The sequence below is a fragment of the Hemiscyllium ocellatum genome, chromosome 10 (assembly GCF_020745735.1).
Source record: "Hemiscyllium ocellatum isolate sHemOce1 chromosome 10, sHemOce1.pat.X.cur, whole genome shotgun sequence".
NCBI lineage: Eukaryota > Metazoa > Chordata > Chondrichthyes > Orectolobiformes > Hemiscylliidae > Hemiscyllium > Hemiscyllium ocellatum.
Window position 1 is genome coordinate 102,429,732 of NC_083410.1, and position 14,944 is coordinate 102,444,675.

At 44.4% G+C, this 14,944-nt stretch overlaps 1 protein-coding gene across 1 annotated transcript in view; it reads left to right on the top strand.

The window, feature by feature from the left end:
• The window catches only part of crls1 (cardiolipin synthase 1), a 57,689-nt gene that overhangs the window by 30,410 nt on the left and 12,335 nt on the right, over window positions 1-14,944 (top strand). The window contains exon 3 of the mRNA XM_060831073.1: window positions 4,870-4,999. Coding sequence (XP_060687056.1) covers window positions 4,870-4,999 — 130 coding nt within the window. The remainder of the gene's footprint in view (window positions 1-4,869; window positions 5,000-14,944) is intronic.

A 14,944-nucleotide genomic window follows, 5' to 3' on the forward strand; every position in this document is an offset into this window, starting at 1 on the left:
GGAGGTTGATGTGGTCATCTGGATCGTAGGCCACAGAAAGGTTGCGAGCATTATGGGTAAGGGAGTTTACCTTTGTCACTGTTACACTGGTTGTGATTTGATAAGAGCTGCTTTGATACTGGAGAGATACAATCATCATGTTCTTGAGAAGATGGAAAAGGGTTTTGGAAAGGAAAGGGAAGTTGATGACTGAATGGTATTTTCCAAGGACAGACCAGTCAAGGGTGATTTTTGAGAAGAGTGGTGATAACAAGTTTGGGAGTGAAGGGCAAAATTGGAAGGAGAGAACATTCAGTAAAATTATGGCTAATCTTTAACCTTCACTTCACTTTTCTGCGCTGCTGTTGTGTCCTTGATCTTCCTCCTCCAAAATTTAATCAGTTTCATTCTTCAACAAGCTTGTCAACTGAGAATCCCCAGTCCTCTGGAATTAAGTTACAACTTCCTGAGTGAAGAAACTTCTCTTCTCAGTCCTGAATAGAGTTGTACAACTTGGAAACAGACCCTTCAATCCAATTTGTCTATGCTGACCAGTTACCTTAACCTGATCTAGTCCCATTTAACAGAATTTGACCTATATCTCTGTAAACCCTTCCATCCAGATGCCTTTTAAATGTTGTTATTATACCAGCCTCCATCATTTCCTCTGACAGCTCATTCCATACATGCACCACCCTCTGTATGAAAAGGCTGCTCCTTAGCTCCCTTTTATATCTTTCCCCTCTCGCTTTAAACCTATGCGTTCTAGTTTTGGATTCCCCTGTCCTGGAAAAAAGATCTTGGCGCTTCACCATATCTACATTCCTTGTGATTTTACAAGCTTCTATAAGGTCACCCTCAGCCACTGATGCTCCACGGAAATAAGCTCCAGCCTATTCAGCCTCTCCCTACAGCTCAAACCTAAATGGCTGAAACCCAATTCCCCAAACCTGCGTTAACTGGTCAAACATCTCAATCTAGAGCTCGCATGGAGTCTAAAGTTTAGTCTATTGTTGACAGACTGTATACTTATAGGTAAAAACAATGACTGCAGATGCTGGAAACCAGATTGTGAATCAGTGGTGCTGGAAGAACACAGCAGTTCAGGCAGCATCCAACGAGCAGCGAAATCGAGGTTTCGGGCCAAAGCTCTTCATCAGGAATAAAGGCAGTGAGCCTGAAGTGTGGAGAGATAAGCTAGAGGAGGGTGGGGGTGGGGAGATAGTAGCATAGAGTGGGGGAGGGGATGAAGGTGATAGTCAGGGAGGAGAGGGTGGAGTGGATAGGTGGAAAAGGAGATAGGCAGGTAGGACAAGTCCGGCCAAGTCATGGGGACAGTGCTGAGCTGGAAGTTTGGAACTGGGGTGAGGTGGGGGAAGGGGAAATGAGGAAACTGTTGAAGTCCACATTGATGCCCTGGGGTTGAAGTATTCCAAGGCGGAAGATGAGGCGTTCTTCCTCCAGGCGTCTGGTGGTGAGGGAGCGGCGGTGAAGGAGGCCCAGGACCTCCATGTCCTCGGCAGAGTGGGAGGGAGAGTTGAAATGTTGGTCCACGGGGCGGTGTGGTTGATGTTCCCTAAAGCGCTCTGCTAGGAGGTGCCCAGTCTCCCCAATGTAGAAGAAACCACATCGGGAGCGACGGATACAATAAATGATATTATTGGATGTGCAATCTTATATGTGTATACTTATAGTATAAGTATAAGAGCAATGTGTATACTTATGATATAAAACTCCTCATGTTTACATTGTACATAGGCATAGTTCTGGGTAGGTCAATGCCTTGAACGAATTCCATCAACCATTTAAGTCATGGCTGATCTTCATTTCAATTTGACCTACCTGTGCTGATTCTGAAGCCAAGGTGGCTGACGGCAGAATAAGAGTCCAATGGAGAAGTAAAGCAGCAAGCGGCCAGAAGATCAGGGTCACATCCAAGTAGTGAAAGGAGGTGTTCACTTTATGTTTGGCCTACTTGTAGAGAACTGCATCATGAATGGTATTATAAAGTAAATAAAGTATACAACTTCCCTGTTTTCCTTGGAATAGGTTTCTAGGTCCTGAAGGAGGCAAAGTTACTTTTCACACAGGTGGTGAAGGTGGTGCGCTCCAAAAGCTAGTGCTTCCAATTAAACCTGTTGGTCTATAACCTGGTGCTGTGTGATTTGTAACTTTGTACACCCTAGTCCAACATCAGCATCTCCAAATCCTGGAAGTTATTTTTCTTAGACTAAAGACAGGACAAAAATGGAATAGTGTAGGTTAGATTGGCTTCAGATTGGTTTCACAGGTCAGTACATCGAGGGCTGAAGGGCCTGTAATGCTCTAATGTTCCATGTTCTACAAATGAGCCATTCCACTTGCTGTGGCCTGCCAGTTGCTTGGAGTAATACAACCTAGTGGGAAAAGTGGTTAGCTAATTATTAAGCTGGTGATTTTAAAAAATTTTCATCCCTTCCCCACTCTGCTGAACATACTGAGTCATGCTACAACAGTATCTCACCCAAGTGACCCTTTCTTAAACTAGTTTTGAATGTTTTATGTGGAAAGAACCAGAGGCATTTCTATTTGTTCATTTTAGCTGGGTAGAATGCTGAGCAGAGCTTGTAACTTATAGGCAATGGGAAAACTGCTCAGTAAAAGGAATAGTTTTCCTTGAGCCAGTGCAGAGATGATAACCAGACATGTTTGGAATTAAGGTTGCTGTCATAGCAGTGTAAGTGTGGCTTTTGGTGGAGGAGGAGGGTATCTGAAATTCTTCTGCCATTATGAAAGAAACAGCAGCAGTGATAGTTTGTACCAACTACAGATGGCTCTAAGAAAGCATGTTCCACCAGAGAATAGAATAAACAAAGGAGAGATGTATCCAAGCTGTTTGCGATGACAGAAACTGACCAACCGTTTTTTATTTTAAATAGTTGGAACTTCTCATGAGGGATGATTAACCAAAAATGAAAAGGGGCATTTTGGATATTAATATTGCCTGAACTAAAGCTAATCATAGTGTGTTGGAGGAGCGCCATTTTAATAGCAACATAGGATTGTGATTGTGTTTTCAGTTTGTAGGTGAGATGGGGGTGGAACACTCAAGTTTAATGTTGCATTTCATTTTCTTCTAACCCGTTCCACTTCTCTTCATTTACAAGTTTAATTAAATCTGAATCTGATTGTTGACTACTTTAAAAGGAAAGTTAACTAAAATTTGTTTCTTTGTCACTTCATGGTCTTCTGGAAGAACAAAGTTTAAAAATATACAAACAAAAATAATTAAGTTCTAGATGGCAAGAAGGAAAGTAATTTTCAAAAATGCTTAGAGGTTCCCTTTTTTTAATTCTTGCATTTTAAAATATCTCACATAAAAGCTTTGATTTTTCACTGCTTCAAGATATCAGATATTCATTCGCTGGTACTGGTTGGCAAATCCTGTTTCCATTACATATTTCCTTAACTTTGTGTCACATTCAGTAATGCTTCTTGCTTTTTTATACTCTTGAAACATGTACTTTATTCTTTGCAAACCTTTACTAGACAAATTTGATTGGGCACACCTAATTTGAGTTAGTGACCTCAGAAGAACTTGCTTCCTTTATATAGCATCTTTAACATCAGGAGGTCCTAACGCTTTACACCTCATGGAAGAATATTTTGAACTGTCATGATTTGGAGGAGCCACTATTGGACTGGTGTGGATAAGGTTAAAAATCGCACAACACCATGGTATAGGCCAGCAGGTTTATTTGGAAGCATTAGCTTTTGAAGTGCTGCTTCTTCATCCAGACTTCTTTATCATCAACAGCCACCTGATGAAGATGCAGCGCTTTGAAAGCTAGTGCTTCCACATAAATCTGTTGAACTATACTGTGGTGTTGTGTAATTTTTAACTTTGAACTGTCATGAACAATTTAGCAAACACAGTCATTGTTGTGTACGCAGCAAAGATACAGTAAATAGTAATAACCTGTGAAGGAAATTTATTGGTTTCACTTGGAGGAGAAACATTGGGGAGAATTCTCATGCTCTTCAAAATAGCTTTTTTCACATTATCATGTGAAGGTAATTGAACTCTGTTTAATGTCTCATCTGAAAGATGCCACCTTGGATAGTGCAGCACTCTGTAATGTTGAATGTCAGCCTAGATCTTGTATACAAATTCCTGTAGTGGCATTTGAATCCAGTGATAAGAGTGCTATTTACTGAACCAAATTAACTCCTGGTCCTGACCTTCTCTACCTCCTGAATTTGTAACAAATCACAAATAATTGTTTAACAGTTAAAAATAAACTAAAAGGAGTTAAATTGCTCTACGCTGATGTCAGTTATTTTTAAAGTTGAAGTTGATTTGCTACAATTAGAATAATTTCTTTTTTACCTCCTCCACTTCTCAAAATTCTCAAAATTACAATCAACCTGTGATACTGTCTTTTTCAGTTCTCTTTTATTATAATTCCAAATTGATCAGTTGGTGAAAAACATCTTCTCTTCCCCCCACCCTAAACAAAGTTAGGGATCCGAACTGCAACTTGACTTGAAGTGAACTCTTAGTTCATCTCGAGGTTCTGAAGCAGGTACAGCTTGGCTTCAAGAGGCATATACTTAGGTTCCATTTTAGATGGCATGATCTGTACATCTTCAAAAAGTAACACATTCCTGTAGAACTTGAAAGCAATCTTGCAACGATTGTTTCCAATATGTTTTTACAATTTACTTTGACTTACTAAAAATAAATTGTTGGCAAAAGAAGAGTTGCACCGATATGGAAGTATCCTGTGTGTTATAAGCAAGCTGTGTCTGAAGTATTTTTTCAAAACAAGTATTTTTGATAACTGTTGCTTTCATTCAGTGTTGTTGACTGACTGTTTTAACATTTTTTTTCCTCTTTGCATTTTGCAGTTGGATGGGTACATTGCACGAAACTGGGCTAATCAGAAATCAGCTTTGGGGAGTGCCCTGGACCCACTGGCAGATAAGATTCTGATCAGTGTCCTATATGTCAGTCTGACCTGTGCTGAACTCATTCCAGGTACTCTCTCTTTGTTATCATTTTGCTCATTTTTCTTGGATAGTGTTCAGAAAAGGAAATAGCATGTTTAGTTTCTGAATGTGAGCAACTATATGAAAAGCCTTAAATTTATTTTGCTTATAATAGCTAGCAGTGTAGATGCCTTGTGTACCTTTTGCATTATGAGCTTTGAGATTGCAGGGCTCGATGTTTAGCCAAACACTTTTCCCAATGTGACTGCATTTTGTCAATCAGTGGGATTATCCATTACAGTGGGAACAAAACTGTTATCCCTCATTGCTGACTTGAGCTTGTGGCCCCACTTAGGAGGCCCTGGAGTAGATGAATAAGAAAAATAATTGCTATTCTTATAGCACCTTCCAAGGAGTTTAGGGAGAGTTTTCATATTGCTGCTGATTATGTCTGCAAGAAGTGTCTTTGGTTGAGAATCCTATCAGATCGGTTGGAGCGGTAGTTAGAGGCAATAAGGAATTTACAAGAGCCAGGGTGTGTGATGGATGGCAGTTATAGGAAGGGAGAAAAGCCACAGATGTACAGCCAGGTAGATGGGTTAACTCCAGGAGAGGTAGGCAGGTAGTGCAGGAGCTTTCTGTGGCTGTCCCCATTTCAAACAAGTATGCTGTTTTGGAAAATGTAGAGTGTGATGGAGTCTTGAGAATGTAGCACTGACAGTCCAGTTTCTGTTATTGAGACTGGCTTTAATGCAATGAGGGGGACGCCTTGAACCAAGCGCTCGATTGTGATAGGAGACTGTCTAGTCAGAGGAACAGACAGACGTTTCTGAGGCCAGCAACGAAAAATCAGGATAGTATGTTGCCTCCCTGGTCCCAGGATCAAGGATATCTCAGAGAGTATAGAATGTTCTCAAAGGCGTGTGGGACCAGTAGGAGGTCATTGTACACATTGGAACCAACAGCAAAAGGGTGAGATTCTGAAGGGAGAACATAGAAGATTAGGCAGGAATTAAAAAAGGAGATCCTTGAGAGGAAGGAATAGGAGGATAGAGCAGAGGAGTTGGTGTAGGGGACAAGGGTTCATATTTTTGGATCATTGGAATTTCTTCTGGATAGAAGTAACCTATGCAAGAAGGATGGATTGGAACCGAATTGGAAGGGGACTAATATACGAACTCGTCCATGCCGACCAGATATCATAACCCAATCTAGTCCCATTTGCCAGCACCTGGCCCGTTTCCCAAACCAGATGCCTTTTAAATGTTGCAATTGTACTAGCCTCCACCACTTCCTCTGGCAGCCCATGCACATATGCACCATCCTCTATATGAAAAAGTTGTCTCTTGGGTCCCTTTTATATCTTTCCCCTCTCACCATAAACCAATAGCCTCGGGGTCTAGTCTCCCACATCACAGGAAAAAGACCTTGTCTATTTTTCTTAACCATAGGGAGGATATTCCTGGGAATACGTCCAAAGACATTATTGAGGTGGAACTGAGAAATAAGAAAGGGATGATCACCTTATTGGGATGGTATTATAGACCCCTATAATGGTCAGCAGGAAACTGAGAAACCAACTTGTATGGAAGTTTCAGCTATCTGTAAGAATAATAGAGTGGTTATGGTCGGGGATTTTAACTTTCCAAACATAGACTGGGACTGCCATAGTGTTAAGGGTTTAGATAGAGAGGTAGTTAAGTGTGTACAAGAAAGTTTTGTTATTCACTATGTGGATGTACCTACTAGAGGAGGTGCAAAACTTGACCTACTCTGAGTTGTCAGTGGGATGTACCTTGGGGGCCAGCGACCACAATTCTATTATTTTTAAAATATGATTTGGAGGGAGTGGTGTTAGACTGGGGTGGACAAAATTAAAAATCCCTCAACACCAGGTTATACTCCAATAGGTTTATTTGGAGGCAAGAGCTTTTGAAGCCAAAATTGGAGGTGTAGTGGACAGCGAAGAAGGTTACCTCAGACGACAACAAGATCTTGATCAGATGGAGTTTAATTTAAATAAATGTGAGGTGCTACATTTTTTTAAAGCAAATCTTAGCAGGACTAACTTACCTTCATGGTAAGGTCCTATGGAGTGTTGCTGAACAAAGACCTTGGAGTGCAGGTTCATAGTTCCTTGAAAGTAGAGTCGCAGGTAGATAGGATAGTGAAAAAGGCATTTGGTATGCTTTCCTTTATTGGTCAGGGCATTGAGTATAGAAGTTGTGAGGTCATGTTGCGGCTGTACAGGACATTGGTTAGGCCACTGTTGGAATATTGTGTGCAGTTCTAGTTTTCTTCCTATCGGAAAGATGGTGTGAAACTTGAAAGGGTTCAGAAAAGGATTTACAAGGGTGTTGCCAGGGTTGGAGGATTTAGAACATAGAACGTTACAGCGCAGTACAGGTCCTTCAGCCCTCGATGTTGTGCTGACATGTGAAAATATTGATGCCCATCTAATCTTCACTGCTCCATTATTATCCGTATGTATGTCCAATGCCCTTAGCGTTGGCAAGTTGAGTACTGTTGCAGGCAGGCCATTCTGTGCCCCTACTACTGAGGAAAGAAACTACCCTGAATATCTAGAATTCATGTAATTGGACACTCAGGTTCATCTGAATGCATGCATTTCTCAGTTTCTCACCATAAAAAAAGTTTTGCTTTTTTAACATATTTACTACTAAGAAAATATTTTCAAATGGCATCACATTGTATTTTATTTTGTATATTCTTGCTCATTCAGTAAACATCCTTATTACATTCATCTTGCATCTATCTCACTCCTTACTTTCCTACCTAACTTTACAAAGACAATTCAGGGATCTAGAGAAACAGTGGCAAGGTAGAGCTAGGAAGAGGTGACCTTATAGAGTCTTATAAAATCATGGGAGAATGGATAGGATAAGTAGACAATGTCTTTTCCCTGGGGTGGGAGAGTCCGTAACTAGAGGGCATAGGTTTAGAGTGAGAGGGGAAAGATATAAAAGGGACCTAAGGGGCAACCTTTTCACACAGAGGGTGGTACGTGTATGGACTGAGCTGCCAGAGGAAGTGGTGGAGGCTGGTACAATTGCAACATTTAAAAGGCATCTGGATGGGTATATGAATAGGAAGGGTTTGGAGGGATATTGGCCAGGTACTGGCAGGTGGGACTGGATTGGCTTGGCAAAACTGATTGGCATGGACGAGTTGGACCGAAGGGTCTGTTTCTGTGCTGTACATCTCTATGACTCTATCTGTCCTAAATCTATCACCTCAATTTAAATCAATATCCACTGGTGTTAGCCTTGACCATCCAAGGGAAACGGCTCTCACTGTCCCCCTTGTCTAACCACCTGATTATCTTATACGTCTCCATTAAGTCACCTCTTGACCTCCTTCTTCTCCAACAAAAACAACCTTTCCTTATAAGATCTTCCTTCAATATCAGGCAATATCCTAGTAAATCTCCTCTGAACCCTTTCCAAAGCTTCCACATCCTTCCTATAATGCAGTAACTAGAACTGCACGCAATAGACCAGGTGCGGCCGTAATATCTTGTCCAGCTGAAGCATGACCTTGTGGTTCCAAAACTCAGTCTCCCTACCAATAAACGCCAACACATCATATGCCGCCTTAACAACCCTATCAACCTGGGTGGCGACTATCATGGATTTATGTACCAGGACTTATTTTAAGGAGTACACAGTTACAGATCAGATATTTTCTCATCAATCAGAGATCATATTGCTCACCACCTCTATTAGGTGGGACTTGAACCTGGGCTCCTAGCACAGACGTAGGGACATTACCTTTGTGGCACAAGAGACCTTAACAGAGACTATGATAGCGAGTTTTGACAAGTTTTGTACATCAGGTTGAGGTTCTGAGTGTAAGTTTGCTTGCTGAGCTGGGAGGTTCATGTTCAGCCATTTTGTCGCCCTACTAGTTAACATCATCAGTGAGCTTCTGGTGAAACGTTCGTGTTATGTCTGACTTTCTATTTATGTGTTTAGGTTTCCTTGGGTTGGTGATGTCATTTCCTGTTCTTTTTCTCAGAGGGTAGTAGATGGGGTCCAAGTCAGTGTTTATTGATCGAGTTCTGGTTGGAATGCCATGTTTCTAGGAATTCTTTTGCGTGTCTCTGTTTGGCTTGTCCTAGGGTGGATGTGTCGTCCCAGTCAAAGTGGTGTCCTTCCTCATCTGTATGTAACGATACTAGCGATAGTGGGTCATGTCTTTTTGTGGCTAGTTGATGTTCATGTATCCTGGTGGCTAGTTTACTGCCTGTTTGTCCAATGTAGTGTTTGCTACAGTTCTTGCACGGTATTTTGTAAATGACATTAATTTTGCTTGTTGTCTGTATAGGGTCTATTAATTAGCTGCTGTGTTTAGAATTTTGGTGGGTTTGTGGGTTACCATGACGCCAAAAGGTCTGAGTAGTCTGGCAGTCATTTCCAAGATGTCTTCGATGTAGGAGGAGAGTGGTTAGGGTTTCTGGATGTGTTTTGTCTGCTTGTTTGGGTTTGTTGCTGAGAAATCAACAAACTGTTCTTTTTGTATACACCTGTATAAGTGATTTTGCTCTGCTCTTCATAGTTATTCTGTGCTGCAGTGTCTGGTGACTCATTGAAATAATGTTCCAATGCAGTTTCGTTTGTGGGTGTTGGGATGATTACTTCTGTAGTTCAGTATTTGGTCCGTGTGTGTTGTTTTCCTGTAGACGCTGATTTGAAGTTCTCCACTGGCTGTTCGCTCTACTATGACATCTAGGAATGGCAGTTTGTTGGTGTTTTCCTCCTGTTTTGAATTTTATGCCAGTAAGGATATTATTGATGGTCTTGAAGGTTTCCTCTAATTAGTTTCATTTAGTGATGACAAAGGTGTCATCCATGTAGTGAACCCAAAGTTTGGATTGGATGGTTGGCAGAACTGTTTGTTCGAGTCTCTGCATTCCTGCCTCTGCTAAGAACCCTGATGTCCACTACCTTGACAATGTTGCCCCATTTGCTGATGAAGTTGGTGGTGTTTGATGTATGCGTCTTTGGTTCTTCTAATAGTGTCGTCAGTGTTGCTTCGGCCAGGTTGATGTTGAGGAATGTGAACAGGACTGTTATGCTGAAGTGCCCCCCCCTCCCCCGCAATCAATTCAATGGGATTGGCACAGCGAGCACTTGCAATGTCCGCACCCCATTCAGGAGACTAGGCAGCAGCACACCCTGCATGAGCCCCCGCCCCGCCACCTTGTCCATCCCCACTCCCACCCATTTGCTCAGCGCGCTCCTGCCATCGTGTCTCCCCCCCCTCCCCCCCCTTCTTTCTGGGGCAGCTGGACCAGACACCAACAAGACGGCTGTTGCCTTTGGGTCGTGAGTCTCAAATTAGCACATATACACAGCCACACACACAACTTCTTACTGACAGGTTCCACCTTTGCCCTGTACAGGATGATGTTGGAGAGATCATCTGAGGAAGGGGGCTTTAGAACTCCAGGAAAAGTGTGGGGAGAGAGGGAGGGAGGTCTGTCATTTGGATTCGGTGCCTGGGCTCCCATCGATGTCCAGGACTGTTCTCGGCAACATTTCAGTAAGCTGAATTCACTTGAAATCATTGTAAACAAAAGACGCGGTCAGTTTTGGTAACACCTCTTTGATATAATGTTTCTATCGGGACCTGGAGATCTTCTTTGGATAATCCAAAATTCGGGTAATTAATATTTGGAAAATCGAGGTTTCTCTGTACTACCCTTTGAGAAAAAAACAGGAAATGACGTCACCAACCCAAGGAAACCTAAACACATAAATAGAAAGCAGGCCATAACACCAGTGCTTCATCCAGAAGCCCACTGATAATGTTACCTATTATGGTGATGAAACATCTGAAAATTAACCTTCCAGTTCAGCGAGCAAACCTATATCCACAGACTGTGATCGTGAGTGACATGTGATGATGCTGTGGCTTTAAGAGGTGTGTTGTTTTTCTAGTTTCTTTTAAAGAGAGATTGGGAGACAGGTGCTGAGTAGTCTGAGATATCTGATATTTCCCTTTACAATAAGAAAAAGATTGGGCCTAGGCTACCTTCTTAATATACTTTGAGGGGGTCTGGTCTGGTCCATAACAAACAATAGCTAATTTATTCACAAGTTAAATAAACTATGGTGTACAGAATGGAGATATAAAAAGGATCTTAGAGGCAATGTTTTCATGCAGAGGGTGGTGCATGTATGGAATGAGCTGCCAGAGGAAGTGTTGGAGATTGGTACAATTACAACATTTCAAAGGTATTTGGATGGGTATGTGAACCCCCACGGCTATCGGGAATGACAACGGGACCCCCGCGGCTATTGGGAATGACAATGGGTCTTTCGTCGCCACAACCATTTCCGCCCCTTCGGTTACCGTCGCCGCAGCCACTTCCGCCCCCAGTGACATCACTAACCTGCACGACCACAACGCCTCAGGTGTCTCTGCCCCCACGCCGAATTCCGTCACCACGCATGACCCCGCCCCCACGCTTAACCCCGTCCCCCACACCGAGCTTCGTCACCATGTCTAACCCCGCCCCTACGTCGATCTCCGTCCCTGCCCCTAACCCCGCCCCCACTCCCAGCTCCAGTCCCACACCAGGTCCTAGCTCCCAGCCTTGCCGGATCTTCACCATCCCTCCAGACCTTCCCCTCTCTGAGGATGAAAGATCAGTCCTCAGCAGAGGCCTCACCTTCATTCCCCTACGCCCTCGGATTAATGAGTTCAACACGCGCGAGATATTGAACAATTCTTCCGCCGCCTTCGCCTCCCTGCCTTGTTTTACAACCAAGACTCCCGACCACCCTCTGACGACCCCTTCTCCCGCCTCCAACACATCCCATCCACCTGGACACCCCGTTCTGGCCTCTTACCCGCCCTCGATCTATTTATAGCCAACTGCCGCCGCGACATTAACTGACTCAATCTGTCCACCCCTCTTACCCACTCCAACCTCTCACCCTCAGAACGTGCAGCCCTCCACTCCCTCCGCTCCAACCCCAACCTCACCATCAAACCGGCAGACAAGGGAGGCGCAGTAGTAGTTTGGCGCACCGACCTTTATACCGCTGAGGCCAAACGCCAGCTCGCGGACGCCTCCTCCTATTGCCCCCTTGACCATGACCCCATCTCCCACCACCAAACCATCATAGAACATAGAACATAGAAGGATACAGCGCAGTACAGGCCCTTCGGCCCTCGATGTTGCGCCGACCGAGTCCTACCTAACCTATACTAGCCCAATAACTTCCAAATGCCTATCCAATGCCTGCTTAAATGAACATAAAGAAGGAGAGTTCACCACTGATACGGGCAGGGCATTCCATGAACTCACAACCCGCTGTGTGAAGAATCTACCCCTAACATCTGTCCTATACCTACCACCCCTTAATTTAAAGCTATGTCCCCTAGTAACACCTGACTCCATTAGCGGTAAAAGGTTCTTAGTATCTACCCTATCTAAACCCCTAATCATCTTATACACTTCTATCAGATCTCCCCTAAACCTTCTCTTCTCCAATGAGAACAGCCCCAAGTGCCTCAGCCTTTCCTCATAAGATTTTCCTACCATTCCAGGCAACATCCTGGTAAACCTCCTCTGCACTCGTTCTAAAGCTTCCACATCCTTCCTATAGTATGGCGACCAAAACTGCACACAATACTCCAGATGAGGCCTCACCAGAGTCTTATACAACTGCAACATGACCTCAGGACTCCGGAACTCAATTCCTCTGCCAATAAAGCCCAGTACACCATATGCCTTCCTCACAGCACTATTTACCTGGGTGGCAACTTTCAGAGATCTGTGTACATAGACACCAAGATCCCTCTGCTCATCCACACTACCAAGTAGCCTACCATTAGCCCAGTAATCCATCATCTTGTTATTCCTACCAAAGTGAACGACTTCGCACTTAGCTACATTGAATTCCATTTGCCACATTTCCGCCCAGCTCTGCAACTTATCTATATCCCGCTGTAACCTACCACTTCCTTCCTCACTATCCACAACTCCACCGACTTTTGTGTCATCCGCAAACTTGCTTACCCAGCTTTCAAGTCCTTCCTCTAGATCATTTATAAAGATAACAAAAAGCAATGGTCCCAAAACAGATCCTTGTGGTACACCGCTAGTAACTGCGCTCCAAGATGAACATAATCCATCAACTACTACCCTCTGTCTCCTTCCAGCCAGCCAATTCCTAATCCAAACCTCTAATGTATCCTCAATGCCATACCTCCGAAGTTTTAGCATTAGCCTACCATGGGGAACCTTATCGAACGCCTTACTAAAATCCATATACACAACATCTACTGCTTTACCCTCATCCACTTCCTTAGTCACCTTCTCAAAGAACTCAATAAGGTTTGTGAGGCACGACCTGCCCTTCACAAAACCATGCTGGCTATCCCTGATCACGTTATTCCTACCCAGATGTTCATAAATCTTATCCCTTACCATTCTCTCTAAGACTTTGCCCACCACTGAAGTCAGACTCACTGGCCTATAGTTACTAGGGCTATCCCTACTCCCTTTCTTGAACAATGGGACCACATTCGCTATCCTCCAGTCCTCTGGTACTATTCCCGTTGACAATGACGACATAAAAATCCAGGCCAATGGCTCTGCTATCTCCTCCCTAGCTTCCCATAGGATCCTGGGGTAAATGCCATCAGGCCCAGGAGACTTATCTATATTCATCCTCTCCAATATTCCCAAAACCTCTTCCCTGCATATTTCCAGGGCATCCATTCTAATTATTTGTGATTCCATATTCACATCAGCAACAGTGTCCTGTTCCTGAGTGAATACTGATGAAAAGTACTGATTTAATGTCTCTCCAATCTCCTCTGCCTCCACACACAACTTCCCACTACTATCCTTGACTGGACCAATACCTACCCTAGTCATCATCTCCCAGACCATCCATGATCTCATCACCTCAGGGGATCTCCCATCCACCGCCTCCAACCTCATAGTCTCACAACCCCGCACCGCCCGTTTCTACCTCCTGCCCAAAATCCACAAACCTGACTGCCCCAGCCGACCCATTGTCTCAGCCTGCTCCTGCCCCACCGAACTCATCTCCGCGTACCTCGACACGGTTCTGTCCCCCTTAGTCCAAGAACTCCCCACCTACGTTCGGGACACCACCCACGCCCTCCATCTCCTCCATGATTTTCGCTTCCCCGGTCCCCAATGCCTCATCTTCAAGATGGACATCCAGTCCCTGTACACCTCCATCCCCCATCACGAAGAACTCAAAGCCCTCCGCTTCTTCCTTTCCCGCCGCACCAACCAGTACCCTTCCACTGACACCCTCCTTCGACTGACTGAACTGGTCCTCACCCTGAACAACTTCTCTTTCCAATCCTCCCACTTCCTCCAAACTAATGGAGTTGCCATGGGCACCCGCATGGGCCCCAGCTTTGCCTGTCTCTTCGTAGGATATGTGGAACAGTCCATTTTTCGCAACTACACTGGCACCACCCCCCACCTTTTCCTCCGCTACATCGATGACTGTATCGGCGCTGCCTCGTGCTCCCACGAGGAGGTTGAACAGTTCATCAACCTTCCATCCCGACCTCAAATTCACCTGGACTGTCTCAGACTCCTCCCTCCCCTTCCTAGACCTTTCCATTTCTATCTCGGGCGACCGAATCAACACAGACATCTACTATAAACCAACTGACTCCCACATCTACCTGGACCACACCTCCTCCCACTCTGCCCCCTGTAAAAACGCCATCCCATATTCCCAATTCCTTCGTCTCCGCCGCATCTGCTCCCAGGAGGACCAGTTCCAATACTGTACAGCCCAGATGGCCTCCTCCTTCAAAGACCGCAGATTCCCCCCAGACGTGATCGACGATGCCCTTGACCGCATCTCCTCCACGTCCCGCTCCTCCGCCCTTGAGCCCCGCCCCTCCAACCGCCACCAGGACAGAACCCCACTGGTTCTCACCTACCACCCCACCAACCTCCGTA